At 35.1% G+C, this 26,968-nt stretch overlaps 3 protein-coding genes across 9 annotated transcripts; 1 reads left to right on the top strand and 2 right to left on the bottom strand.

The window, feature by feature from the left end:
• Nucleotides 1–3,675: 3,675 nt before the first annotated feature.
• On the top strand, nt 3,676–10,220 carry LOC128888856 (uncharacterized). Its single transcript, XM_054146021.1, has 8 exons — nt 3,676–3,938; nt 4,020–4,082; nt 7,231–7,350; nt 7,854–8,168; nt 9,335–9,495; nt 9,579–9,737; nt 9,825–9,989; nt 10,066–10,220. Exons 1-8 carry the CDS (start codon nt 3,676–3,678, stop codon nt 10,218–10,220), a joined length of 1,401 nt encoding a protein of 466 aa, XP_054001996.1.
• Nucleotides 10,221–10,232: 12 nt separating this feature from the next.
• LOC128888541 (glycine--tRNA ligase) lies at nt 10,233–13,140 on the bottom strand. The gene is made up of 4 exons (XM_054145498.1): nt 12,807–13,140; nt 10,887–12,573; nt 10,610–10,797; nt 10,233–10,530 (listed from the first exon to the last, which is right to left on the bottom strand). Exons 1-4 carry the CDS (start codon nt 13,047–13,049, stop codon nt 10,420–10,422), a joined length of 2,229 nt encoding a protein of 742 aa, XP_054001473.1. The 5' UTR covers nt 13,050–13,140; the 3' UTR covers nt 10,233–10,419.
• An 813-nt stretch (nt 13,141–13,953) lies between these two features.
• LOC128888506 (uncharacterized) lies at nt 13,954–26,765 on the bottom strand. Of its 7 annotated transcripts, none has more exons than XM_054145407.1 (8): nt 26,624–26,765; nt 25,580–25,612; nt 25,065–25,310; nt 19,533–24,985; nt 18,604–19,465; nt 18,149–18,523; nt 16,511–18,058; nt 13,954–16,422 (listed from the first exon to the last, which is right to left on the bottom strand). In XM_054145407.1, the coding sequence occupies exons 3-8, from the start codon at nt 25,186–25,188 to the stop codon at nt 16,172–16,174; spliced, it is 8,613 nt and encodes a 2,870-aa protein (XP_054001382.1). In that variant the 5' UTR covers nt 25,189–25,310; nt 25,580–25,612; nt 26,624–26,765; the 3' UTR covers nt 13,954–16,171. The 7 variants fall into 7 exon arrangements, with proteins under 7 accessions (XP_054001382.1, XP_054001383.1, XP_054001381.1 ...); XM_054145408.1 differs by having other exon boundaries at nt 26,620–26,753; XM_054145406.1 differs by lacking the exon at nt 26,624–26,765 and adding an exon at nt 26,240–26,381.
• Nucleotides 26,766–26,968: the final 203 nt, after the last annotated feature.

The following is a 26,968-nucleotide window of genomic DNA, read 5'->3' as shown; positions in this document are numbered from 1 at the left end:
AAATGAGTAGGAAGAAGTACAAGTAAGGGTTGACGAAGACGAGAAAAATTAACCCTTATTGAATGTCGGTGATTTGGACCTAATTGTTAAAGTTAAGTGTTACTAAAGATGAAGTTGAATGAAGTACTTGAATCTCAATGAAATTACAAAAATACCAGAATAAATGTTTGATTATGTAGTTTTCAATAGTCTGTGAACATAATTTAATAACGTAGACATTTTCAAGAATATTAATCTGGCAGTAAACGTGTTAAAACAAAATTTCTTTGCAATTATTTAGCGACTCGAAATGCTATAAATTTATCCTTTGAGTAATTGCAATCAATCTTTGGACATTGTTTCTTATTATTATTTAACAGTTCGAACTTTTTGAGACTCTCTTCAGGAATTCTGTAATGTATAGAAGAAGAAAAGGAATAGAAATAATTATAAGTCACCTAATCCTTATACATTAAAGTAACGAAAAATGTATAAAGTTATACCTAAAGAGGGCTTTATAATTTTATTTTTTAATAACTAAATACATCTCATAGAGAAGTCGCAGCGAACACGTTGATATGAATATAAATAAATATATTGTCTAAATCGGATATAATTCTCTACTTCAGCATTGAATTCACTCGAATACGATCGACGCCAATTACACCAGTCCAGCCACTAACTATACCCTTTTAAGGTAACAATCCCAAACTTACTTCCAAGCACTGGCGAATTTCGGAGCCAATACATAACTCACAATTTGCAAGGTCACGTGTAGAAGCAAATGCAAGAAAGAAAGGTTAAAACGAACGCGTTCCTTTTTTCAGAACTGGTACCTGGAACATTTTGGCGAATCCCTTGGCTCACCTACGCAGGTAGCTGCGCTCTGTAACACGGCTCACGGGGGCTCATTCGAGAGAGCTCGCGCTCGTCGAGTGACTCTTCGTTTACGAAGCACCGGTCGTTGGCTGAGGAGTTCCTCGGCCACGCTCCGGCGAGCCTTTTCACGAGGACCGTTTCTGGACCATTGGGACGCACGCCATGGCTCGCGTAAAAACAACAACGGACCTACCGCGACGACGCAAATAGAACCGATCCTCTTCCTGGTCGGAACTATTTTCGGGATCGTCGACGCGGCAAAAATTTATACTTCCACGGGACGGGAACAGGATGGAGCGCCGCGTCAACGGGTTGCAGTAGAACCAGCAAGAAATAGATGCATGAATGGGAAAGAAACGGGACGATTCCCGGGTGGATTGACTGAATGGCAAGAATCGGAACATGGCTAGCACGAGCGAGCCGAGAGGTAGCCTGCGCTATAAATCGTCCGTTGGTCTTGCTCGTGCATTCGTCTACTGATGTTTATCGCTTTAGTTCGGAGTTTAGCTGCGATAACTGTGGCGAAATTGCATGAAATTGCATAATGATAGCGGTGGAATTCGTGCAAGAGAGGGAATGCAGAGTTCGATCGTTTGAAGGGGTATTCTAGGCTGGAACTTTCAGAAAATCTATCTTTTGGAGGGCACTTTATAAAAGTATGAAAAAATAATCATGAGGTAATGAAGACTGGGTATAGAAATTAATTCTATGCCTTTATTGGCGATCATTTATGACTGTAGTTTAAGTAAAAATAGTTACTTGTTATTTTATTAGGGTAAATTAGCAATCCTTTAAATTCTCAACCTGAAGAAGAAAGGAGAAGAAATTTAAATTTTAAAGAAGAAGATTAAATTTTAGGGAAGATTAAAATTTGTATGCTTGATATTTATAAACAAATAGTAAATTCATTTTAGAATAACAGAAAATTAATTTCTACACCTAATCATTTTTAAATATTACTGATTCAATTACCAAAATGTAGTAAAGTATACAAACTTGGTGGTGGTATATTCCAAAAATGTGGAAAGAAATAGTGACTAGATTTTTCCATAACATTTGAAGGTATGCTCAAATATTAATTAGTTAACTCTCGGAGCAATAAGCGACAGAAATGTATAAAATGACCTAATAAATGGCATAGGGGATGGAAGATTGAACGATATTATCGAAACACCCCCAAGATCGGTCCTGTCTTACATGAAATGAAAATTTGAAGAGGTATCGGAGGTATGGTCGAAAGTATGCGAAATATTCTCGTTGAGAAAAATAAATGATGATACGCGGCAACCACGTATCCGGTGTGTCACTCGCTGGACGGCTTGCAAACGAGTCGCAGAGAATCGATTCGACACGATCTCTGGGGAGGGTTGAATGAAGAAACAGGAAGAAAAGGAAACGCAAGGACCCCACCCTTTTTACGGCCTAGGGGCCTCCAGTGGTCCTTTTTCCTTTCCGAGAGCCACTGTGGATAATTGGAACCGCACCCACGAACTCGTGCCTGGTCCTCGCGATTGTCTCGCTTTTTCTTTCTCGCCTTTCTTCCTGCGTTTCGGCTATCCGAGAAACATTAACGTTAAGGAACCCTTCCCCGAAATTCGTCTGCATTTTAAAATATAAAAGGTCTGTAACTTGGCTTAACGTCATCGAAACTCTTTCGAATTTCATACAGATACCTAATAGGGTCCATCGATACCTACTAATCCATCAAACACCCGAAAATCCATTACTGTTTATTAATATTTAACCCATTCACTGTCAACTACGACATGTGTCTCGTAGTTCAAATTGATTGCAATTACTCGAGGGAGAAGTAAATTTTCTTTTTAAAACAACAAATTTAATATCACTTTTTATTATCAAAATAATAACCTAGATTACACATCTGTATTAAATCTTGGCGTCCAAGGCAAAACGCTTTAAATTTCCTGCCAGTGAATGGTTTAACCCTTTGCACTCGAGGCTTTGTCTTCTGGTATCTATCAGCAACTCGAGATGCTTTCTTAGCATTCTATTGTCACGAATGCTAAGCTTAGATTAATTTCGAAAATGAGATCCTTAATTTGAGATTTGAGAATCAGGTCACCTTTGCATCAACGACAATCGTGTTATTGACATTTCGAGCTCCAAAGAAATTAAACCTAAAGAAAATCTAGCGGTGACTGAGAATCACCTCTCGACTGCAAAGGGTTAATTGCAAATGGGTAACTGGCAGCTAACGATGCTTTTCATTTCATCAAAGTATCCAAGGAAGTTCACGTCCGAAACAACTTCCAGTGAGACGATATTTTCTTAATGTTTGAAGAAGTCTTTCGAAAATTTGCACTGTAAAATAAGTGCTCGTATAAAGTGAACTATTTTTTTAAAAGAAACAACGTCAAGTAAAAGAAGATTTCAAACCTGAAAATGCTGATTGAAATGAAACCTTGTGTGAGTGTAAAGCATAATTGCATCTCGAAGTCTAGCATATTTTAAAATGACATAGAAAACATTTGCAAATCGTGAATGTTTTTAACCTACATCGTGATATAATGTAGCCGATACAATTCTTCTTTCTCCCTTTGCAATGTTTAGTTTCTTATTTATTTTATTTTCGAACAAACAATGGCCAGACACGCTCCTGATTATAAGCACTATGTTCTCTGTTGCCTACTGACGCAGAAATCTGATACATGCGTTAGAAACTCGCCAATAAAACATTGCAGGTAAAATTTGCATCCCTAGCGTTGGTTAAAAGTAATGGAAAAAATAATACAATTATTATACAGTCGTGAAACATTTTCCTAATTTTTAATATCAATTTAATTAGTAAATGGGGAGATGTCACGAAAGCTTTCGTTTTCGAGGATAGATCAGTGTGTTGCGATGCATCGAACGAATCAAAATCCACCAAATCACTCCACAAGTACAACTCAAAGTAGGCAAAGAAGATTGAAAGAAACTGTAACAAAATATACGAGACCTTTTCTCATTATCTTAATTTTTAAAAGGAAAGAAAGAATCTCTAACTGTGGGAACCGTAATGTGTCCGACGAATCCAGTGTCAGTACTTTAGATTTACAAAGGCTGTGTGCTACTACCAGGTAACACTTATAATTGGACCAAAAGTACCTAGAAATCGGGTAATATTGCCTATATACGAAATGAAAGTTTTATTTTCGTAGCAATAAACAAGATTCGAGTGAATCCACTTCGACTATCGAAAGTCTTCAAAAGCCACGCACCAAGTAATATAATAACAAACGGTGTGAAATTTATATTTTTCATTGGTTTAATTTTCAAAGGAAGAAGAGATCACGGATTTGTGGGAATCAGTCCGTGTGTAAAAATGCGTCAGACGACTCCACTTCCACTGGTGCAAGTTTCCATAAACCATGTATTGGGTAACAGTTGCTGTTTTAATGAAGAATATTATTAATCATTACCATACGTGGTATAAAATTATTATCTTTCTCTGTTTCAATGTTCAAAAGGAAGAAGAGATCCTGTGTTTGTGAGCTTCAGACAGTATATCAAAATGCTCCAGACGACTCGAATTCGACTACTGATAGTCTCCAAGAGCCATGCATCAGGTAAAATTTGTAATTCTAAAGAAGAAAATGAACAATCAATATAATGAATTTTAGTACGACACAACACTTTTATTTGTATGTCAACTTTTATTTTCTGTCAACATTGAAAAGGGAGAAAAAACCCTGCGTTTGTGGGATTCAGACAGTGTGCAAAGATGTTTCAGGCGACTCTAATTCCACTACTGAAAGCCTCCAAGAGCCATATGCTAGGTAATTCAATATCTTCGAATGGACAATTAAAAATTAATGTATTATGCCGTTTATTTTTTCGTTTCTCACAGAGAGCAGACAACATCCGTTTGTGAGAACCAAGTGTGTCACAATGCTTCAGACGAATTTAATTCACTAACACAAAATACGACTATAAGGTATCATCTTTTATTCCGAAAGAAGAAATTAAAATGTAATTTTTGACCACGGAATCAAATTATTTAACTGATCATTTTTTTAAAGAATAAAGAGATATTGCGCTTGTGGAAATCAGTCCGTGTGTCATAATAAATCAAACAATTCGAATTCGACCACTTCAAGTCTCCAAGAGTCATGTACCAGGTAACAGTCGCAATTCTGAAGAAGAATATGAAAGATCAACGTAATGAATTGAAAGATAAACACTTCTACTTTTATTTTCTCCAATATTTAGAACAGAGAAGAAATTACGCGTTTGTGGAACTCAATCAGTATGTTACAATGCTTCGAACGAGTCGACTTCCTCTACTGCAAGTCTCCATGAGCCATGCATCAGGTAAGACTTTTATCTCCAGAAAGTAAATCAATAAATTTCTCCTAATGTTTGCATAACTAATTCAAATTATGATCTTTTTTTCTTTGTCTTATAAGGCTGCGTAATCTGTTTAATTATTGTAACTATCGCACAAGTCTTGCACAGTGTTTTCTTTTCCATATCACATTTAAATTGTTTCACACCAATCCTTTATGTTTTACATTGTTTCTTAATTTTTTTACACGTCTATTGGGGCTCTCACTGGCTCGGGTACCTCGGGATCGCTAAACCCGTACTGTAGCTACAATCAAAGATAGCTACAGCCCCTGAGGGAAAATGTTATGCGTTTATAAAATTATAAAACGCGTAACAAGATTACCAAGGGTAAATAATAAAATTATTATACAGTACATACCATTTCACAAAAAAATGAACTCTGGTAATAAGACTACGTGCGATATTCGATAAGGTAAAGCATCGTAATAAAGTTATGCGAGTAACTTATGTAGGTATAACAACTACAGTTCTGCAGGGTAGAAATATATAAAGTAATTCAAGTGAAATATTCTTTGTATTCCTTATTTTTGTATTTATTCTTGTATTACTTTAGATTACTACGTTATAAAAGATAAATTATATAAAATACGTTCAAATGTTGGCGCGCAATCGACGCGCCATCTCGCGGTGAATACTCTGAACTAAAATCCCGACCTCCGTACAGCGCACCACCGGGAAAATGTCTAAGTTTGTCCTCGAATAGTTCCTTTCTCCACCGTTAGATGGCGCCATTAACTAATTTTAATTAAAAAATAGCGTAAAAGCACATATGTTTATGTGCTAAGCAACCATTTGATTCTGCAATTACTATCGTGTGCATTAAAATTGTTTTAAAACTGAATTTTTTTATTCTTTAGTTAATGGCGCCATCTAGCAATTGAAAAAGGAACTATTCAAGGAGAAACTTGAGCGTTTTCCTGATAGAGGCGCTGACCAAACTCCGAAATTAGTTCGATGTATTACCGCTAGATGGCGCCATTTGAATGGGTTTTTTTTATCGACAATTATCGATCATTATCATAATGTCGGTAATAACCATGCAAATGGCGCCATGTACACCATTTAAACATTTTTGTAAACAGTTCATATGATATAACTTAGTAATCTAAAATAATACGTGCACTTGTGGATGCACAAACGTTTAAAGGATATGTCACTTAAATTACTTTATATATTTTTACTGCGTCTGTGGGATTCAGACTAATATGTTATCTTTTTATAGAGAAAAAACAATTTCCGTCTGCGAACTCCAGTCAGCCTGTGACTCTAAATCGGACGATTCTAATTCATCTACTGAAGATTTCCATCGACCCTGTATTGGGTAACATTTATAACTATAAAAACGAAGAATTAAAAATTAATATTGCTGTCCTAACAGCCATAAAGACGTATTGCAATATGCATTAAATATCTTTAGATTTTGTGCCTAAATGGCCCATGGATTTCCTTTAGTTCTTATTAATAATACAATATTTATATAAAAACTATTCCCACGATAAATAAAAAACAAGAATACATTGTTTCGTTATCTCAAGTAGAACATACAGACGACAGCAGTATAACATTATCAAAATACAATACCATAGTAGTACCATATACAGTGGGTGTAGAAAGTATTCGTACACTGATCGATTTCCAAAAGAACTGTGTAAAATTGTAATTTATTAACTTCTTTTTTACATATGACACGTACATATGATACGTAATCTATCTATTCTAGAGATTTCAGAGAATATGTAGAATGTCGTTGTTTATAAAAAATAAGTTAATAAATTACAATTGTATACAGTTTGTTTGGAAATTGATCGGTGTACGAATACTTTCTACACCCACTGTATTTCAAAAATATTGCGTGAAAATTTGAAAAGAAATAGCTACTTTTTTTTGAAACAATTGATTCAGTAGAAGTTTGATGCACACAGATATTATAAATAAAGTAAAATAAGTTATTTGATGACTGTTTCATGCAACATTCAACATGAGAAGTTCTTTAATCTTTAAGCGATTTATATCATTCTGTAGACTCGTACGTAGCGAAAAGTGCAAGAAAGACATCAGCATTTGGAATCAACTGATACGTCTGAAAACTTTCGATTGCATTAGCCGAGAAAACCTAATCAATCGTCTTGCCCAGCTCATCTAGTAAGTCCCTTACGATATAAATTAGATACTAACGCACTTAATCCTCAACTCAAATCAATTCTGTATTAATCAAAGATAAAAGAAATCACGAATTTCACGAAAATATGGCTAAAATCTCAAATTAAATGAACTTTTACTTGTATCATTAACATGGAAAAAAGTAAACAGGTAAATAAAAAGCTGAGGTCATAATGAAATGGAAAAGAAATAGAAAATTGTTTAAAAATAGAACACCTGTTTGAGATTTATGTTTTACATTTTAATGAACATAATAACCTGGAAGACTTATTAGTAATTTTAAATAAAAATATTTATTTTTGGAACTTCTTCAAATTCGTGGATCCTAGACAGACTTCTTTTCCTTAAAATCTCATCTTCAGAATGAATTACTTTAGTTCCTTAGTGAAAAGCCCTGTCGTGACGAAATATTATTATCCCAGTAAAAAAAAATCAATTATCAGAACATGATGAGGTTTACTTAACCCTTGTGTCCTACATTGTAGTAAACAGAATAGTTTGGAATCTATTTGTCTGGAGGGTCTGTCGTTAACGCCGAACGAAGGTATACGGTTGTTATTGGCATTGTACAACTCTCGTGAAACAGTGAAATACGTGTATTGTTGGCGGGCATTCGAGAAAATGGTAAGCATTTCAATGGACGGTGATCATCGTGTTGGATCAAGATTTTATGCGGATAAAAAGATCGAGAAATGCGACTGGTTCCGCGCGATTGGCTGCTTGGAGTGTCTCACCACCTTGTCTATAAATTATGCGTATATAGCAACACCCACGGGAGATCTACTTATCAATCTCGCCAAGTATATTTGACTACTATATTTTTAATCTTTTGCATGCATTAATATACCACTCAATTACAGTGATTGTAGAATGTATTCGTACACCGATCAATTTCCCAAAAATCTTTTGTGTGAAATTGTAGTTTCTTAACTTCTTTTTTTATAATCAATGCTATTTTACATATTCTCAAAAGTCTCTAAGATAGATATAGTCCAAACAACATTTACTAGTTGATATTATTTGTGAAATTAATCAAAAAATGTGAAAAGTGGGTAAAAGTATAGAAGCAATAAGTATTTGTACGACTCTTATGACGAACCATTTACAGTAGAGTTTGTAACGAAAACACATTAGTTTATTGCTCCGTGCGAATTAGAAAACATCAAATTTCCAGTAAAATACTTTCAAAGATGGCTCTAATACAGGAATGGAAAATGATTCCACGTCGAATAACTAATAATTAGACTGCGGATCTTTATGGAAAATAAAATCTTAGCGAACGTGCCTACAAAAATTGAACCTAAATAAGAATATATTTTATTCTGGAAACATTATAACATGAACTTTACTTTCGATCTTTTTTATATTCTTGCATATTGTGTGCATTTTATAGGTTCTTGCACATTCAAATTTCCTATAAATGCATAAAGATCCGCAGTCTACTAATAATTTAGTTAATTTAATGCTTGGAAGAGTTACAATAATTATAAAATCAGAAGGAAATCCCACGAAGGAAGTATTATACACATATAAATTAATGTAAATTTCTTTTTTCTTTTAATCAAGTTTTAAAAATTAAACAATTGTGCGAATACTTATTGCTTCAACATTTCGATCGATTAATTGTCTTTTTTTTGTTAATTTCGCAACTTACATAAATAGCTATTTTTTTTTGTAATCCATCTATTCTAGAGATTTCAGAGAATATGTAAAATGTTATTGTTTATAAAAAATAAGTTAATAAATTACAATTTTACACAGTTCTTTTGGAAATCGATCGGTGTACGAATACTTTCTACACCCACTGTATAGTTCAATGACCAACTATTACACTAAAATATGACTATATTCGTCTCATGATATAATTTTAGTTCCATTCATAACACTTTCGTATCTTCAAATCCAACACAGATATTCGGGTTTTCTGTTTTCCGTAGCTCACCTTAATTATTTAATTCGATCGCAGGAAACTTCAACGAAATTGGCAATGGTTGCAATTGCTTTGTTTAGAGGAAGAAATTCCGCAAAAGACTGTATCTGGAAATAGGGGAGTAGTCTTAATACCCGACAAAGCTTGGAGGAAAGCTCACATTTTATCGCCGGCATTAAAAATACAATATGCAATCAGTATGAAATGACTTTGTGATATAACAAATAATAAATTTAACATTAAACTCATACGTGTTACTATATCAATTATGATATTCCAGTTGGAATACCAGAATACGATAATCACAAAAAGTTTTTCACAAAAAACACCCAAATACATACATTTGCATTATCTACATGTGTTGATCTAAGATTTCGTCAACCCTGGTTTCTGGATTGCACGATCAAAACACTTTGTTCGTGGTATTCGAGTTCTCTAGGTAAACTAATAATAAGCAACGAAATAATTTACGTACAAAACATTAGAATCAAACGAATAATATCTATTTTAATAATATCTATCCCAGTATATTTATGTCTACAATTGTGGCACAATCGCGAGAACTTGGATAATCAATTAAGAAAGCTGTTTCTTGATTTACCGTCGCTTCGAGTTTTCGAATTTATCGGTGAAATTCGAATGTTAAAAACATTGTGTGCTATGTGCTGTCAGATACGATCCGGCAGTTGCAGTAATTATTTAATATATAGCTTACCTATAATTCAATTATTAACAATTCAGTTATTAACAATTACTATGTATTACAGATGTTTGTCGGGTCAATATGCAACTTCAAGAAATTATACACGATGACATAGACAAAGAAAAATGGATGAAGGGTATAAAGTGTTTGATGGTTTGTTTTAAACATGATTTTGACATAATGAACGTTAAATTTGACATTAGCTTTTATAGGTTTTGAGAAAAATACTCGTTTTATGAAAGCAAAAACTTTATAATCATTACAATAAATATAGCTTTTGTTGTAAAAAATACTAACAAAGATAATGTTTCCAAAAATGCAAATTATATTAATGCACAATAAAAATTGCTATTGTAGCAATTTATTTGTTCTTGTATATTACAAATAAGTTATTCCATAAAGTTTTTTTAATATATTACTACGGTTCTGTTGATTCTTGTTGTTCAAATTTGGGATACTTTGCTTCAACTTCAGACCATGTAATTTTACCGTAAGATAAGTCCCTCACTACGGTCGGAAGTTCATCCAACTGCAATTAAAACAATAATTTATTTTTTCTCAAATTATCCATAATTTTCATGTCAGTCTTCTAAAATATATTTACTTACATTTATTCTAACTTGACCCATACTATCCCTTTCGCGCAGTGTAGCGCTATGAGGTAACTTTAAAGTATCAAAATCTATAGTAATGCCGAATGGTATCGCTATTTCATCTGTTCGCGCATATCTGCGTCCGATACTGCCAGAAGAATCATCTACTTTATGAGAAACATCCAATTTTGTAAGATTCTGAGCTGTAAATAATAAACAACATTTAAATCCATTTTCTTTCCTATCGAAACGTTTCGATCTATAACATACTTTTGAAAACCAATACACTTACATAATTGTTTTACAAACGGTACAAATTCATCATTACCGCTAAGTGGTAATACAGAACACTTTAAAGGTGCCACAACTGGTGGTAAAGAAAAATAAGTTCGTTTCTCATCACCTTCTCTTGCTCTAAAATTATGTTCAAAGACAGCATACATTATGCGCCCAATACCAAAAGAAGGTTCGATTACAGACGGAATTATTTCTTCAACGTGTACAGTTTTCTGATACCGTTTTACTTGAATCATGTCCTTTGTAATTTTGGCCTCGGTATCGGAATCGGTAGTAAGTTTCAACAAATATTCTCCATTATCATTAAGCTGAGTTTCTATGATATTAATTTCAGTCTCAGATAATGCTGCCAATACATCTTGAACCAATTTACTACATTTCTTAAACGTTTTACCGATTAAAACTTTATTTAGTACTATTTCACATACGTCAACATTTTTCGGTGCTGGTAATTTTTTCTCTGCTACAAGTTTTACCCCAGTAGCTTTAGTGTGTTGTGTAAGGTCATAAGCGGAGCGATCTGCGCAGCCAACGCATTCAATCCAACCATAAGATGTCAAACATTCAGCATCCCAACAATCACATGCATAATGAGCCATTTCATTTGCCATGTGTTGACGAAAACGTAATTTTTTTGGATCAACACCAACTTTTATTAAAAATAGATAAATTCTACCCATGAAGTACCCTAATGTTTCATTAGCTATAAGTTTTGTTGCTACTGCATCACCTAAAGTTATGTGTTGTGCACTTTTTCCATCCATCTGATTGCAAGCAGAATATAACAATAAGCTTAAATCTTTAACTCTCTCAAATTTGGAATGATTTTTATCACTTGGATCACAGAAATGTTCTATTTCTGCCATGGTGAACTCTCTGACTCTTATCAGACCAGATCTAGGAGAAATTTCATTACGGAATGCATTTCCAATCTGAGCTGCAGCAAATGGCAGTTTTTCTTGATTAAATGCAAGCAATCTTTTAAAATTTACAAAAATACCTTGGGCAGTCTCTGGTCTCAGAAAGCCTTTTATAAGACCTGATGGCCCAATTTGAGTTCCAAACATTAAATTAAACTCTATTGGCTGTGTTAGATCATTCCCAGAGATTGGGGACTTCATATTGAATTTGGATAGAACTGCAGCCATTTCATCTTTTGTCATTCCATCCAATTTAATAATAATATCTCTACATTCTGCACGAGTATTTTCATCAGTTTTCTTATCACTAATTACTTTTTCTAAATGTGCTTTGATTAGATGATCTAATCTGAAGCATTCTCCAGTCTTCACATCCTTTACCATTAAATCTGCGAATCTTTCAACATGTCCAGAAGCTTTGAGTACTGGTTCTGGTGTTAAAATAGAGCAGTCAACTTCTAACATTTGTTCTTCTAAGACAAAGAAATTTCTCCAATTATTTAACAAATTTGTCTTGAATGCGCAACCCATAGGGCCAAAATCAAATTGGCCAGTGATGCCGCCATAAATTGCAAAAGACTGATCCACGAAAAATCTACGCTTCAAAAGGTCTTCCATTCTTGCCCTATCAAATGTTGTTGTCTCTGAAAGAGATAATTCTTTATCCTCCAACAATTTTTTACGTAATTTGAGTTCAGCAACTGCCTTCTTGATATCCAATTCTGGAGCTCCATCAGATTTGAGTTTTCGAACATAATCACCCTTTAATCAAAAGCATAAATTTATAATACAATTAATTTAAAAGAAACAATGTTTAAATATAAAAATAATAATTAATAATGATTCAGAGGAAATGTAAAATCAAATTTGTTTTATTTAATATAGATTAATACTAACGATGATGAAATTTAATTGTCACTATGGAAATAAAATATAGGCTATTGCATGTGTAACTACATTTAACAGTGAATACTTATTATCCATATGGTACTTACTTGTTCTTTAACGCTAGTTCGAAGAGGTGACAGGATCTCTTCAATTTTCGGATCAGACATATCGGGTAAAATTTGTATTTTCACTTTTCGATGCTTCTTATTGGAACCCCAATCAAAATCGGCTAACCTAGCGTTAATTGAAAATTTACGAAAGGTTTGTTTATTGTTAACTAAGATAGTCTTACATATGCCGAGTGCAGTTCTTCTGCAAAGAAACAGTAGGTTATACGAAATGCAATGCATTCGCGATGCTTTCTATTCTTTAATGTATGGTTAACACGCGACTACCGCCTGACTTTTTCCACAAAGGAGGAATCGAGGGTACCTATTTCTAATAATACGCTACTGTTAGCGCCAACATTTGATATGAACTTCGAATAATTTCATTGTGAAATGACAATATGTTATTGCTAAATAATATCTTTAATTGTTCTTTGTTTGGCATATCTCAAATAACATACTGTTAGCGAAATGTACGAAATAATTAATATATACTTAGAAGCAATTCGTAACATTATTTTTTGTACCCTCGTAATATTAACGCTACAAATAAAGAACATTTATTCACTATAACGATACTCTTATATTTTTTTCATAAAGAATATATTCCAAAACAAATAACATGTTATAAATACAACTAAAAGATCTCTAATGAAAAAAGTTAGAAAATATAAAATATGACGCACATGATACGCAGTTATAAGTTTCTCATTTTTTTTTTATTAAATTAGTGAAGTATCACCAAACCAACTTATTTGTTACAAAAAAAATTGTTTCTCTTAATTTCGAATTACTTTATTTTCCTTGTACACCGTAGCATGGTTTATAGAAAAATTACAATTAGAGAAAAATGATTCGTTTCAAAAAACTTAGGTAAATATATAGTTTACTTCTAAAAATTGATTCGTTAATTATAATTTTTCGATGAAACCAGCTTCCGTGTGACACATTAAATCACATAATGTGCACAGAAGAAAGTGTGTACTCAAGAGTGATTTGTTCGTACTACCACAGGGATGTCGAAATTTTTTCGGGTAGATTCATTTCTTAATTACAATCTTATCATTTTGACATATAAGTAATAGATTCTTAATTCTACGCATTTACATGCACCATGTGTTAATTCCAAGTTAAACGGTTGGTCAGACATAAGGGTAAACGTTATACAAACAATTATATATATGCTTCAATTTCTCTGTATAACAACACTACAATCAAAAACAATCTCTTGATCAGTGTAAACAATTTATTTTACATAAGAGCAATACTCTGACATCAAAAAAAGCGATAATAATGCATAATGTATAGTAATAAATAAAGTATGAAATGTAAATAATGGGTATTTACAAGTATGTAAATGGCAAAAAAGCTATAACAGAGACAAAATAATTGTTTTATCTTCCGTAAATATAATCTCGTATGCACTTTGCAATAGATTCTGTCGCTTGTTTGCAAAATTACATCTTACATTAATATCGCGTCATGTAATATCTGTACACTTAAAACCTAAAGAACGTGCAGCCATAACCACATACTAACATGTAAGATGTTTACGTCTCTTGCATGTAGCAAACATGTGACAGATTCGATGAGAAACACATACTAATAGTATCCAGCATGAGTGCTTATTTTCTATAATAATTCGTCTATAATATTTGAAGGGAGCACCATGATAAACGCGTACGCGGCTCTATATCCCACTTGGAAAATTGATTAAAAATCTCGTGCTTATACTCTCGATTAACTTACGTTAACATAAATGCGCAATTCCGATCCAGTACACTAACAACGTCAGTTATAACTCCTCGTTTCTATTAGTTTCACGCAAGAATCAAAGTTAAAACTTTGATTCAAAATGAAAATATATAAGCAGAAATGTCACACGAGAATAAATGACAAAATATCACAGTTCCGAGTTTGAAAAGTCGCTTCTGAAAATCATGGCTCTCCCTGTTCTTCTTTTATCTATGTTTCAAGACAGTCATGAACTGTAAGACATCCTAGTTAACAACAAACCTACATGCTACTATGAGATTATCTATTTCAGAAATCGTAACGTTTAGTAGTGATACATAGTCATATACAACGTGCTAAGGATGCTGTAAACTGTATACTGGCTGCTAAATGTTCCATGTAAATACTGTACGTATAATGTATGTAAAAAGTCAAAGGTGACACACAGATTCAGAGCATATTGTGTAAATGAAGCATAAATTCATTGTTTAACGATTAATGATTGAAGTTATGAAATCCGAAATAACGATGCGTAGTCTGCAGTTAACTTCTACAGAAGAGTGATGAACGATGTAAAAACATATAATAAAAATAAAAAGTATTGTCACTGCCTAAAATGTACATAATGGTACAATTGAAATATGAAAAACATTAAATTCTATGGTTATAAATATTATGTTACTGTTAATAAAATGTAAATAATTTCTTTAGAAGTTTAGATAATATCACTTTTTGAACAACTCAGATATCCATCACTCTTCTTATATTAACTTAGGAGGAAGAATCAGTTGATTTTAACGCGATGCGTACTTCTATTATAAGTGTATATAAAATCGAAGATGGAATGCTGATGTATAAAATTTGATGAATAATGTATTTTCCTTTTCCCAGAAACTTCATACTTCTCCAAGTATTGTAATTAATCAGAATGATTTTCCTCTTTTTCTCTTAAGGTATATATAAAAGTGATCAGTGTAGCATTTATGCACAAAGCTGAACGATAGTGTACAGCATTCCTTCCTTTCTTACGTTACTCGTTTAAAAGGTACGAATTTCTTTCTCGCTCAATATTTCCAGTATCGTTCCCATAAAACAACCACCATTCGACTCGTTTTAAATAAAAAATGACGAATAACAGAAGTATTTATATGTTTAAAATATTCTTACTTTTTCGTAATCACGTTTCAATTAAACACTTCGTAAATGTATAAAGACAATGTCCCTGAAGTGTAAGAAACGTTATGATACCTACGAAACTGTAAAATATTAAGCAGAGAAATTACTTATACCCTTTTAAACATCGACATATTACATATTTAGTTGAATAGACGCATCGTAAAACGGCATAGCAATTCAGGCTAAATATTTTGAACATTTCAACAAATTGCACAGTTCAAAGTTAATGGAGAATTATCTCATCTCCTTCGACATAGGGTTGGTACTCTGGGAAAGTACCTAAGTAAATTGATTACCTTAATACAATACTTGTGACTAAATATTTACATCAATGCGTTTTACAGCTTCAGTCTATTAAGCTTCTGAACCGCGACAGCCTTCAAACTTTCGCAATATGCGACATTTTTTGAAATTATTATTAAACTAATCGTGTTTCGAAGTACCACTGAATTTTCCTACTGAGCAGGTGGCTGCGGCTCACTAGGCATATTAGGATTTGGATATGGCGATAAAAACGAATAATTCGGGTAAGGTGGTGGAGGATGTGGAAATGGAGGATAGTAATTAGGCGGATGCGAAGAAGGAGGTGCGTAACCTCTGTGTATGTAGTGATCTGCTGGTGGAGGTGGACCATGGAATGCCGTATACATGCGAGCGTACTCCGTATTATAGGTTGGCCCGCCGTATGCTGGATATCCAGGCGCACCTACATCACAAATTTAATTTCAATATTTATTATATGCATGATTAATGCTACATAATAAATATAACTCATATAAAAGATCAAAACTTACCACTCGGTGGATAAGCCGCTGAAGAACCTGGTGCTGGAGGATAATGCTGTGAATATGGATCGTACGGTCCTGGTGGATAAGGTCCAGGATAACGACTGCTCGTAGGATGACTAAACGCAGTAGGTATATGTGTATCATCCCTAGTAGGGGTAGTAGCAGTAACCGTTGTAGTTACCACCGCTTCTGCACTTTTATTTTCCGTTGCATTAGCTGACGTTTTGGCAGTAGTACTGGATACTTGTGAATATGCAGGTGGCACATTCATCATTGCTCTCTCTTCCATAGGTTTTCCTAAGTCTGGTTGCGTCTTTGCAGTATCTATTGGTAATCTTGGATTTGTCGCGTGAGGTGGAACACCAGGGAAATATGTACCATACGGAGTAGATAACGATCGCGATCGTGGATCACTATAATCGTAGTACCGAGGGTATTGGGCATATGGGTAACCTTGTGGAATATTAGGTTCACCCTGCACAGATGTTTCGCGCATATTTGGTTCCGCCGCTTTTGGCGAAGTCATGGGATTGGTTCCAGTACACATGGATGGTGCAGAAGAGCCAATTGTCGAATCTGTTACACCTTTAGAACCTTCTGTACCTCGTAACGTAGGTGACGGTGGCACTTGCATAGTCGATGGCGTAGGCTGTTGTGCTAACAATGATGGTAACGGTGTTGATGGTGTTGACTGTATTCCAATTTGCGATGACAATTGAGGTGGTATTTGTGGAAGTACCTGGGTTGCCACCTGCGGTTGTACTTGGGACGGTATTTGAGGTGATACTTGCGACGGTACTTGCGGTGGTATCTGAGATGGCACTTGCAGCTGTATTTGAGACGGTGCTTGTGGTGTATCTTCAATTATAATTTCCTCGTTAGATGCATCTCTCTTCTCTTGTTGAGTTTGGAAAGGATGTCCATAATTTGTTAGCGTATCGTTTGTTTTCGTAACTTGTTTCTCAATTGAAGGGGAACACTGTTTATTAATGTTCGATGTTAATTCCGTTTCTGTTTGATCATGTTGCGTTTGAACACCTTGTGCAGTTACAGTATCTGAAGTATATGCTTGACTACTTTCTTCAGATGACTTTTGCAGAGACGTATCGGTATCCGAATTAGATACCCGATTATGGTTAGGAGGACTATAATCGGTGTTTGAACTTACTTCCGCAACCACATCCTCTAATCTGACTTCTTCGACCCTTTGTTCCGTTCTAACTTGACCATCCGAAGAGTTCGAATTGTCTCCGAGAGTTGAATGATCAACTGGTTCTTGCTTTACTTTTGGTAACCTTGAAAGAGAAACTTGATTTGTTAAATTAACTTGACTTAAATAAGGTTTGGCAGTCGCAGTAGCAACTGGTTTTGGTCTTTTTGAAATTTCTTTGTCGGCAAATGGTCTATAATTAGGACCGGTTCCTGGTTTATTCATTGAACGGCCAGTTATTTGGTTACTCGAGGATGATTTCGGTATTATAGAAATCGCCGAATTATTTCTCAATGGAAATCCGACTTCTGGTTTGGTATTTCTTTGCGCCATTGAGGTCAGACCTATGATAAATAAGAATATATAAGTATTAACAAAGATACTTTTTTACAAAAGCAAAAAACAATTTTAATAACATTGAGATTATAGCGTACCTTTCTTCGGCTCTTCCTCTCGTTTTTGTTGATTTAACTTCAAAGCCGTTCGAATTGCTATAATTTTTCCAGATTCTAATTGCATATAAATGCCTTTTGGACTCTTTAGTACCATCACGCGTTGGCCAGCCTTTAGTACGATACTTCCTTTATCAGGAGAATTGGTAGGTATAACAACATCTAAAGGTAATGTCATTTCTTGTGCACTCATCCCTTGTCTCTGCCATACTTCCGCTGGTATCCACCGACTTCCAGTTACACCACGCGAGCCTAAACCTTCGGCACCACGTTGTTGCATTGGTCTAACCGAAGCCACTGGTTTTGATGTAGTACCACTATCACCACCACGAATTGCTCTAATTTGTAATCCACCTGCTACAATAACATATTGTATGAAATACAAATATTTTCGTCAAACAAATAATTTAAGTAAGTGTATTAAAAATGAATCGTACCCCTTGTTGCAGTATTTCCGGGTACATAATTATAGCTAGGTCTTGAACAATTGGCAGCCATTTTCTCAAGTTCGTATCCACGTCGAGCTAATCGCTTTTCTGCTTGACTGAGTTTTTTATCTTTACGATCGACGAGAAGACTTTCGTGGTGGAATGGCTGCTTCGTAAGCAATGAAGAATATCGTTCTAACACACGATGCATGACTTCATCGGTGTAACTGTCCTTAGTTTGTGAAAAATCTTGTACTTGGCTATCCTCTTCCCAATCCCAAGACAATGTAGTTGCTTCTTTCAATGAAAGATGAGCATCTGGATTACACTGATCAACAACACGATCAGCCATTCCTTGTTTACTAATTTGCCTGTCATATATCTTTCTTTCCAAACAATTGTCGGTAACTAAACGGTAAACGAAGCAAGGCTTTTGTTGACCGTATCTATAAACTCTACAGACAGCCTGCGTGTCATGGCAGGGATTCCAAGAAGCGTCAAATACAATAGCACGATTCGCGCCAACGAGATTAATGCCTAATGAACCAGCACGCGTAGAAACGAGAAAAAGATGAATTTTCGAATTACTATTAAATTCATTAATAAGTTTCTCTCTTTCTAAAGCGCTAGTACTTCCGTCTAATCTATAATAATTTACATTTTTAATCCAAGCATCTGTTTGTCCATCTGGATGTTTCAGACTATTTCTAGCTAAAAAATCTTCAATGAGATTCAACGTAAACAGTGATTGAGAAAATGCTAAAACACGATCACCAAGCGTAATTGCTTCTTCCAAAATACAAAAGAAAATTGTCATTTTTGCAGAAGCGTCAATTAATCCTGGTACATATCCCTTCATTAATTCTGTTGCCTATAAATAAAAAAATTAATTAGCCGCATTTAAATTAGCATTATTCATTTTTCATCTATATATTTACCCAGTCATACGGAATTCCAGGATCTTCTTTCCCCCCTGAAAAACTTTTACAATCTTTTTCTTCATCTTTCGTGAGAATTTCATCGTCCGACTTATCTTCTTTATCTTTATCTAATAAATCTTCTTTTTCTCGTTCGTCTTCTTTTACTAAATCACTTTGATTCAGTCGAGGGCTATGCGATGAACTAAGACTTTGCACAGATCTAGATACTGGTGTTTGACAACTCGATTCGGAACTGTAGTTTGAGCTTGTAGAAACATTACTTTGATGTATTGGCTGACTCTGTACACCGACACTCGCCGTCATTTCTTTATTACTTTTGTCACAAGGTCCTGAATTTTGGATATGGGAAATAGACTGCTGAGGTTTTGATTCATCTGAACGTGAATTTACATCTGAATTATGATTGTTGCTATAGTCGTAAGACTGATTCTGATAATTTTGCGATGGAAAGTAATTATTTTGATATCGATTCACATTAGGGTTTACATCGCGATAATATGGATCGTTACATTGATCAGATCGAAACGATTGAGAATAATTTCTTTGCCAATACGGATCTTCTGGTCCCTTCATTTGACCTACTTGATTTTGATGCGTACCATCCGACGAGTAATTTATATTCTGTGTTTGTGCTTGGTTTACTGGATAGTTATTTGTCGAATTACCAGATGAGCTTCCACCTTGACGATCGGTTGAAAATTCGTGAGGTGTATTAGACGTTGGTGTATAATTCTGAGATTGTTGTTGACTATCTGGTCTGGGATAAAGTTGATCGTTTTGATTCAACGACGAGCCTGATGCTTGCTGATTTTGTGGATATGTAAGAGACTGACTCTGCGGTTGTTGTACTTGTCCCTGTTGAGAGTTACCATATCTATGAGTAGGAGTCTGTGGCATTGCTGGTGGGCCTTGATGATTAGAACCATATGCATGATTCGAACCCGAAGTAGTTCCTGTTTGGTTTTGTGCACTAGGCGGATACGAAGACTGATTCTGTGATGTTGATGAAGATACAAGGTGTGAATATCCATGCATAGCATTCTGTGCATTTGGGACTGGCCCCTGTTGATCTTGAGGATATCCATGTGCTTGAGTAGGAGCATTTGTAGCTGATTGGCCTGTAGGATACGAGGATGAATTTTGTGGCACGTTTATTTGATTTTGAGTTGTTCCAGAATATCCACGCATTTGACTTTGTGGAACCGAAGCTTGATTCTGTGGATTTGTCATGTACGAATGAGATTGGCTTTGCGACATTGGATTTGGTGACTGTTGATTAAAGGAAATAGATGTTTGTGACGAAGGATTTGCGTTTACTTGAGTAGGATAATTGTGAGACTGGTTAGATAGCGGCATATTCTGCGATGATGTGCCAGTATAAGTATGGGAAGAACTTTGTATATTAAGACTTTGATTTTGTTGATTAGGCGAAAAGCCGCGATTCTGACCGGGTGCAGTACCCTGACCTTGTTGATTTGGAAGATATCCAGCAGTTGGAGTTTGTGAGGCTGAATTTTGACTTTGCTGATTAGCAGCATATCCCAATGTAGAGTTTTGTATTGGTTGATTTTCATTTCGTGAATACATCGAAGTGGCCTGACCTGGTGCAGGATTATAGTTCTGAGTCTGATTAGGTGTGTAAGGAGAATAATCTGGTATTGGTATGTTCGTAGATTGATTTGGCATTTGCGATTGAAAAGACGTTTGATTTGAAACTTGAGGATAATTATTAGAACCTTGATTTAAGTTTGATCCATAATTACGTCCGGGATCTTGATAAGGATAAGACTGACGCGCAAACATTCCTTGTACTTCGTAATTATTTCCTTGACTTTGGTCTGAACGAAATTCTGTACTTGATGGACCGGTTGGATACCTTTGTGAATGATTGTTTGCAGGTTGTTCATTGTTTGGTATATTATAATTTTGTGACTGATTAGGATAGCTTTGAGAAGTATTATATCCTGGAGTTTGTGTGTATGTTTGAAAGGGTTGATTTCCATACCTTTGTGGTCCTTGATTATTGTAAAATTCATTATATTCTCCTTGATTATTATCATTCCTGTAATATGTATTTTGTTCATTTGACCTGTAATTTTGATAACCTTGAGGATAAGAATTTTGCGGCATAGAATTTGAATATCCTGAATTATTCATTGGCATAGAATAATTGGAATAATTGCTTTGTTTTGGAGTCGTATGTGAGTTATCAGATTCTATGTTATCAATATTAGATGATGATGATGCATTAGGTTGCACGCTAGCTGCAGGTTTATTTTTTATAGTTGTGTTTGTTTTCTTGCCCTTTTTAGACTCTCCTTTCGGCTGTCGAGCCTTTGAACGTTTCCCTCCAGCAGTAGTCGGCTTTTCGCCAATTGTTTCTTCTAAATCTAAATCATCTTCTTCGTTAGCTTGACGCTTGCGGAGAAAATGATATAAAATGTCCGGATGGTTCCAAATTTTGCAGCATACAGCAAAAGCTTTCAATGGATTGGGAACTGCGCGTGTTTTAACAACTTGGTTCATGAACGTGTCGTATAATTTACGTTGATGCGGTGTCATCCTAACCAGAAGAATATATTCTTCTTTACGTGGCAAAGAAACTTGCAATACTGAATGTGATCTTCTTTGTACAAAACCTTCTAATAAAGCATGCAGTACATGCGCGCGATACCTCATCAACCGTATGTCTTGAGGTGTTGAGTCAATACACTGTCCATTTTGAATTGGTCTTTCAAACATATTACAAAACTCACTTTTGGTTCCAAGGTAATTAGGTCTGACAAAGTCAACCATGCACCAGTATTCCAAGAGATTATTTTGCAATGGATATCCAGTCAATACGATTCTACGTTTTGTGCGCATTTGTTTCAAAGCCATACTAATACTAGCATGAGAATTTTTTATCCGATGTCCTTCATCACATATAACTAAATCAGGTCCTGGATTAACTAGAGCTGTATGCATCTCATTTAATAATCCTTTGTTCTTATCTTCCTCTTCAACATCGACTGTGTCCTTGAAAGGTTGTCCACGTTTTCTTTTTGCTTTATTCGGCTTTTTTAAAGATAATTGCCTATATAATTCATACCCAATTAATAAAACGCCACCTCCTACTTGCCAATCTTGAATTACTTTAGCTCTTGCTGTCATGGTTTTATGAGAATCGTTTAAAATGTGCAATCGAAAATGTCTTGGTCTTAAATCCATACCAATGGGTGCATCTACACTGAATGGTGTTTGAACTTTCTCGATATCCTTTTTCTCATCATTTGCTACGTCCTCTTTCGTTGTGCAAGTACTTTCTTCCTTCTTAATTGATTCTTCTGGTTCTTTTTTTACATTGATTTCAGTATTCATGGAAGATAAAGCATTCTTAAAACATTCTTTTCTTGATTCTTGATCTGATTCCTGAGGTGGTCGATTTGTGTAATTAGGAAAAGTATTATTAGAATTATCATAATTTGGGTAGATTGATCCAGTATGATGATTTTCAGTTCCAGGATACAAAGTACCAGGATTTCGTGGTTCTATGTTTGGATACATGGAAGCTTGCGGCCGATTTTCTAAACCGGGATACATATTACCAGAGTTTTGACTTTCCACTCCAAATTTTGTGTCAGGGATATTTGGTCTTTGTTGCATGCCATGACAGTTCACTTCCGGTTTCATTGAATCAAAATTAGATATTGGATTAGGATTTGTATTATACATTGTATTTTGGGAAATATCACTCTGATAATTTTCATTTGTGTGTACTTGTGGATCTGACATATTTTTGTTTAACATATTATCCTGTACATAACCAGGTATCATATTATGAGTTTCGTATCCTTGATGAGTATAAGGATTTTCTGACATAATATTCATAGGCTGAGATGCGTTTTCTTGTCCAAAACGATGAGCTGATTCTGTACTAATAGGCCTCGACAGATTTGACATGTCGCTTTGATTTCCGCAGTCATCTTTAATCTCTTGTTTGAGTTCTACTCCAGGTTCTGATTTGACATTTAAGCCTTTACTGTGTTTTTCTGGTGCATTAGGATCTTCAAATGGTAACCACATATTAAATTCCGCTAACCAATTTTGTAATGTATTAATGGGCATGATACAAAGAACTGTTTTAGCTGTAGTACATCGGAAAAAGATATCACAAAAACTAGCAACTTGAAGAGTTTTTCCTAAACCCATACTGTGAGCGAGAATACACCCAAAACCGGAACTAGTTTTGTACCTTTCAATGCTTTCAACAATATTGTCATAAAGAAAACGAATACCACCAATTTGATGAGGTTTAATGATACGAGCTACTTGTGGTGCTAAAAACACATCAGGCTCAGTTTCTGGATGACCCACATTAATCAACACTCTACCATGTTCATCTGGAATGTTATATCTATCATTGGTGTGCATGCCAGAATTGGATGGATCATCTTCGTTGTCGGTTTCTTCCTCACCACTTGGATCGCTTAAAACTATACAGTCGTCATCTGAACTTTCGCTAGAACTAGATATTGTTACTACATCTTTGCCCTTAGCCATTTTCTGAGATTTTAATCCAGCTGATATTTTTTTAGTAATATGCATCTGTTTCTCGCGCAATGCTTCTTCGGCTTCCAGATCCGAGAGTTCAGAATCTGAGTAATATTCAGATCTATCCATAGGTTCCTTTTTAGGAACAACAGGTGATATACTCACAGAAGGTGTCATCATTCGAATTCTTTGTTGTAACATATTGGGTCCAATTGGACGACTCGGAACTCGAGAAATTGATGTCTGCGCTCCTTGATAGACACCCCTGCCCTTTTGCCAACGAGATCCATCTATCGATCTTCTTTGCATTTGATTTGGTTGCATACTAGAAGTAGTCTGAGACCCAGCCCCAGATCCAGAATTTACTTTAAGAAGCACCGTATTAGGCAAACGAACCGGTGTAGGTGAAAATGATGATGAAGATGATTGTGAAATAGTAGTTCCTGCTTGATTTTGTTTTCCTTGTAGGAGGCTGATTACTCTTGTTTGCGTTTTATTATTTTGTCTATTTATTGCTATTTGTCGTTGAACTTCGCGAATAATTCTTTGTTGCTCTTGTACCCTTCGGAGTCGCTCCATCTCTTGTCGCTGAGCGGATAAAGTAGCTTCATCAAGCTGGTTCTCATCCATTACCTCCCGAATGTTTCTTCTCATATTTGCTAATTTCTTTTCCGCTTTCGTTTCACATTCTGATGCACTCCCCTCGGTTCCATCGTCTTTTCTTTGTTTCTTTTTGGCTGTATCAGAAAGCTCTGAATCAGCATGTCTCTTATTACTTTCGGAACTTTCATCCTCCATGGAATGACCTTCATGTTTGTCACTTTCATGATCTAAGCTTTCTTCATCATCTGTGTCTTTTGAAATTGATTTTCCTAGTAAATCAGCTTCAGATACTTCTTGACCCTCTATTGGAGCTCCTTTTAATATAATTGAGAATTATAAACACGAAATAATATTACTGTATATCCTAATTATAAAAAGTGATATTATACAAACCTTCCAATGGTAAAGTATCCAATATATTAACCGGTTCTTCGTCATCCTCTTCTGGTTGAGAGTGATGTCGTTCTGATTCCATTCGTACACCAATTTGGGAATCAATTGTTTCATCTAAATCCATATCGTCTCCTGATCCTTCAGAACGTATTTCTTCTATTTCCTCTGACTGTAATGTTTCATTTTTCTTTTCACGTTCTCCATCAGTTGATTCACCACTAGATTCCTCTGAACTTTCATCGTTTCCTGTTTGAGGTTCTATATTATTCATGTTTGTATTTGTTGAAGTTTCGTTTGAACTTAATGATTCGTTAGGCTTAGAGCCTGAACGAGGAGTCACGCGTTCTATAGTGACATCCCCAATACGTGTTAAAAAACTGTCCAAACTATTAGACATGATGTGTACAGTTCATTAAGTCACAATATGTTTTAGTAAAATTTTATATGAAATCATGGAATGTCTTGCCACTCTTCTGTGTAACACTAATATTTATGTTATACTGTGTACCACTTACATTATTTACCCATAATTTTATATCCTTTCATGCCTGTAATAAGAAATGTATTCCTTTGTGAGTTAAATACTAAGAAACATTGAAATCCATTATATTAGTACAATGATTAGAAAAAGAACTACAAAATTAAGAAATTTTAGTCCTAAAATAGTCTAGAAATAAAAAGAATCAAAAACCACAACTAATAATGCAACGCAGAAATTACAAAGTAAAAACATTGCACTTTATACATGTACTTAACATGCATAGAATATAATTCCTAAAATTCTCAATGTCGCATTTTTATATACAATAACTTTAAGTGGACAATAGATCATCGTATATTTGTGGAATACATTACTATATCACGTACAATTCTCTTAAATAATAAAGGTATCTAATAAATATATTTATATTTTGTACGAAAGTAAAACAAATATAAAATTTACTTTGTTACATACAAAGCAAATAAACATTTAACAATATAGAGATTGAAACATTTGCATGTTGAAACAGAAGTGAATAAGTAGCTTATACAGCTAATACATAGAAATGTTTACATATTTAGAAGGTTGCATGCGGGACATATCATCAAGGTATATGAAAACTTAAGAAAAGCAAAGTGTTTGAAAATAAAATATAAACTATGAATCATTCTAGAACACTTGCAATTAAACACACTTGTTGAGAGATCAGCTAGTCACATTCCCGAGCTTGCGAACATACTCTAACAGTAACGAATCGAAGTCGTACTGTTTAAAGAAAGGGTTACAGCGAACGCACGACATAGTTTGTGACAACGTAACCGCAGAAATTGCGTCAAGATATTCATAATGTTCCGAGTTATTTAAGGCAGAAGCTGTCAAACAGGGAGAACGAAAGCAGCTCCGAATGTTTGTTTTCGGACGAGCCGATCCGGCTCGACGATTAACACCAGGAAGTCGCGTCGTTTTGCAAACCGGCGTCGTCACGTATCTTGCACACGTCAAATTCTACCAGCGATCCGCGTTCACGACTGCTTAATTAGCCGTTAATTACGGATTAAAAATAATGACACACACATACACACGTCTGATGGACGCCATAGCGTCGTTGTTCGCCGCTCGACGATCACGGTTCTCCGCAATGTCCGAAGATCAGCGAACAAGCCTTGTCACTTGGGTTAATGCACGCATCCTTTCGACCTCACCACCCGATTCCTTTTCATCTAAGTCGCATGACGAGGTTACGAGAATCCACTTTACCATCGAAAGTTCACTTAAGTTCGCACGCGTCGCTCTCAAGCTTTCCGCGGCATTTTTTTTCACGCACTTTTTCTAACAAGTATATTCCACTCGGTGGAACGCCATCTTGGCTGCGCTATAAAACATCCGCTGAGTGATTGCGAGGGAACGACACCCACAGCTGGCT

Source organism: Hylaeus anthracinus, unplaced genomic scaffold, assembly GCF_026225885.1.
Source record: "Hylaeus anthracinus isolate JK02 unplaced genomic scaffold, UHH_iyHylAnth1.0_haploid 11994, whole genome shotgun sequence".
NCBI classification, from domain to species: Eukaryota; Metazoa; Arthropoda; class Insecta; order Hymenoptera; family Colletidae; genus Hylaeus; species Hylaeus anthracinus.
Note: the sequence above shows the minus strand (reverse complement) of the source record. Positions and strands in the feature narration are given on the sequence as shown.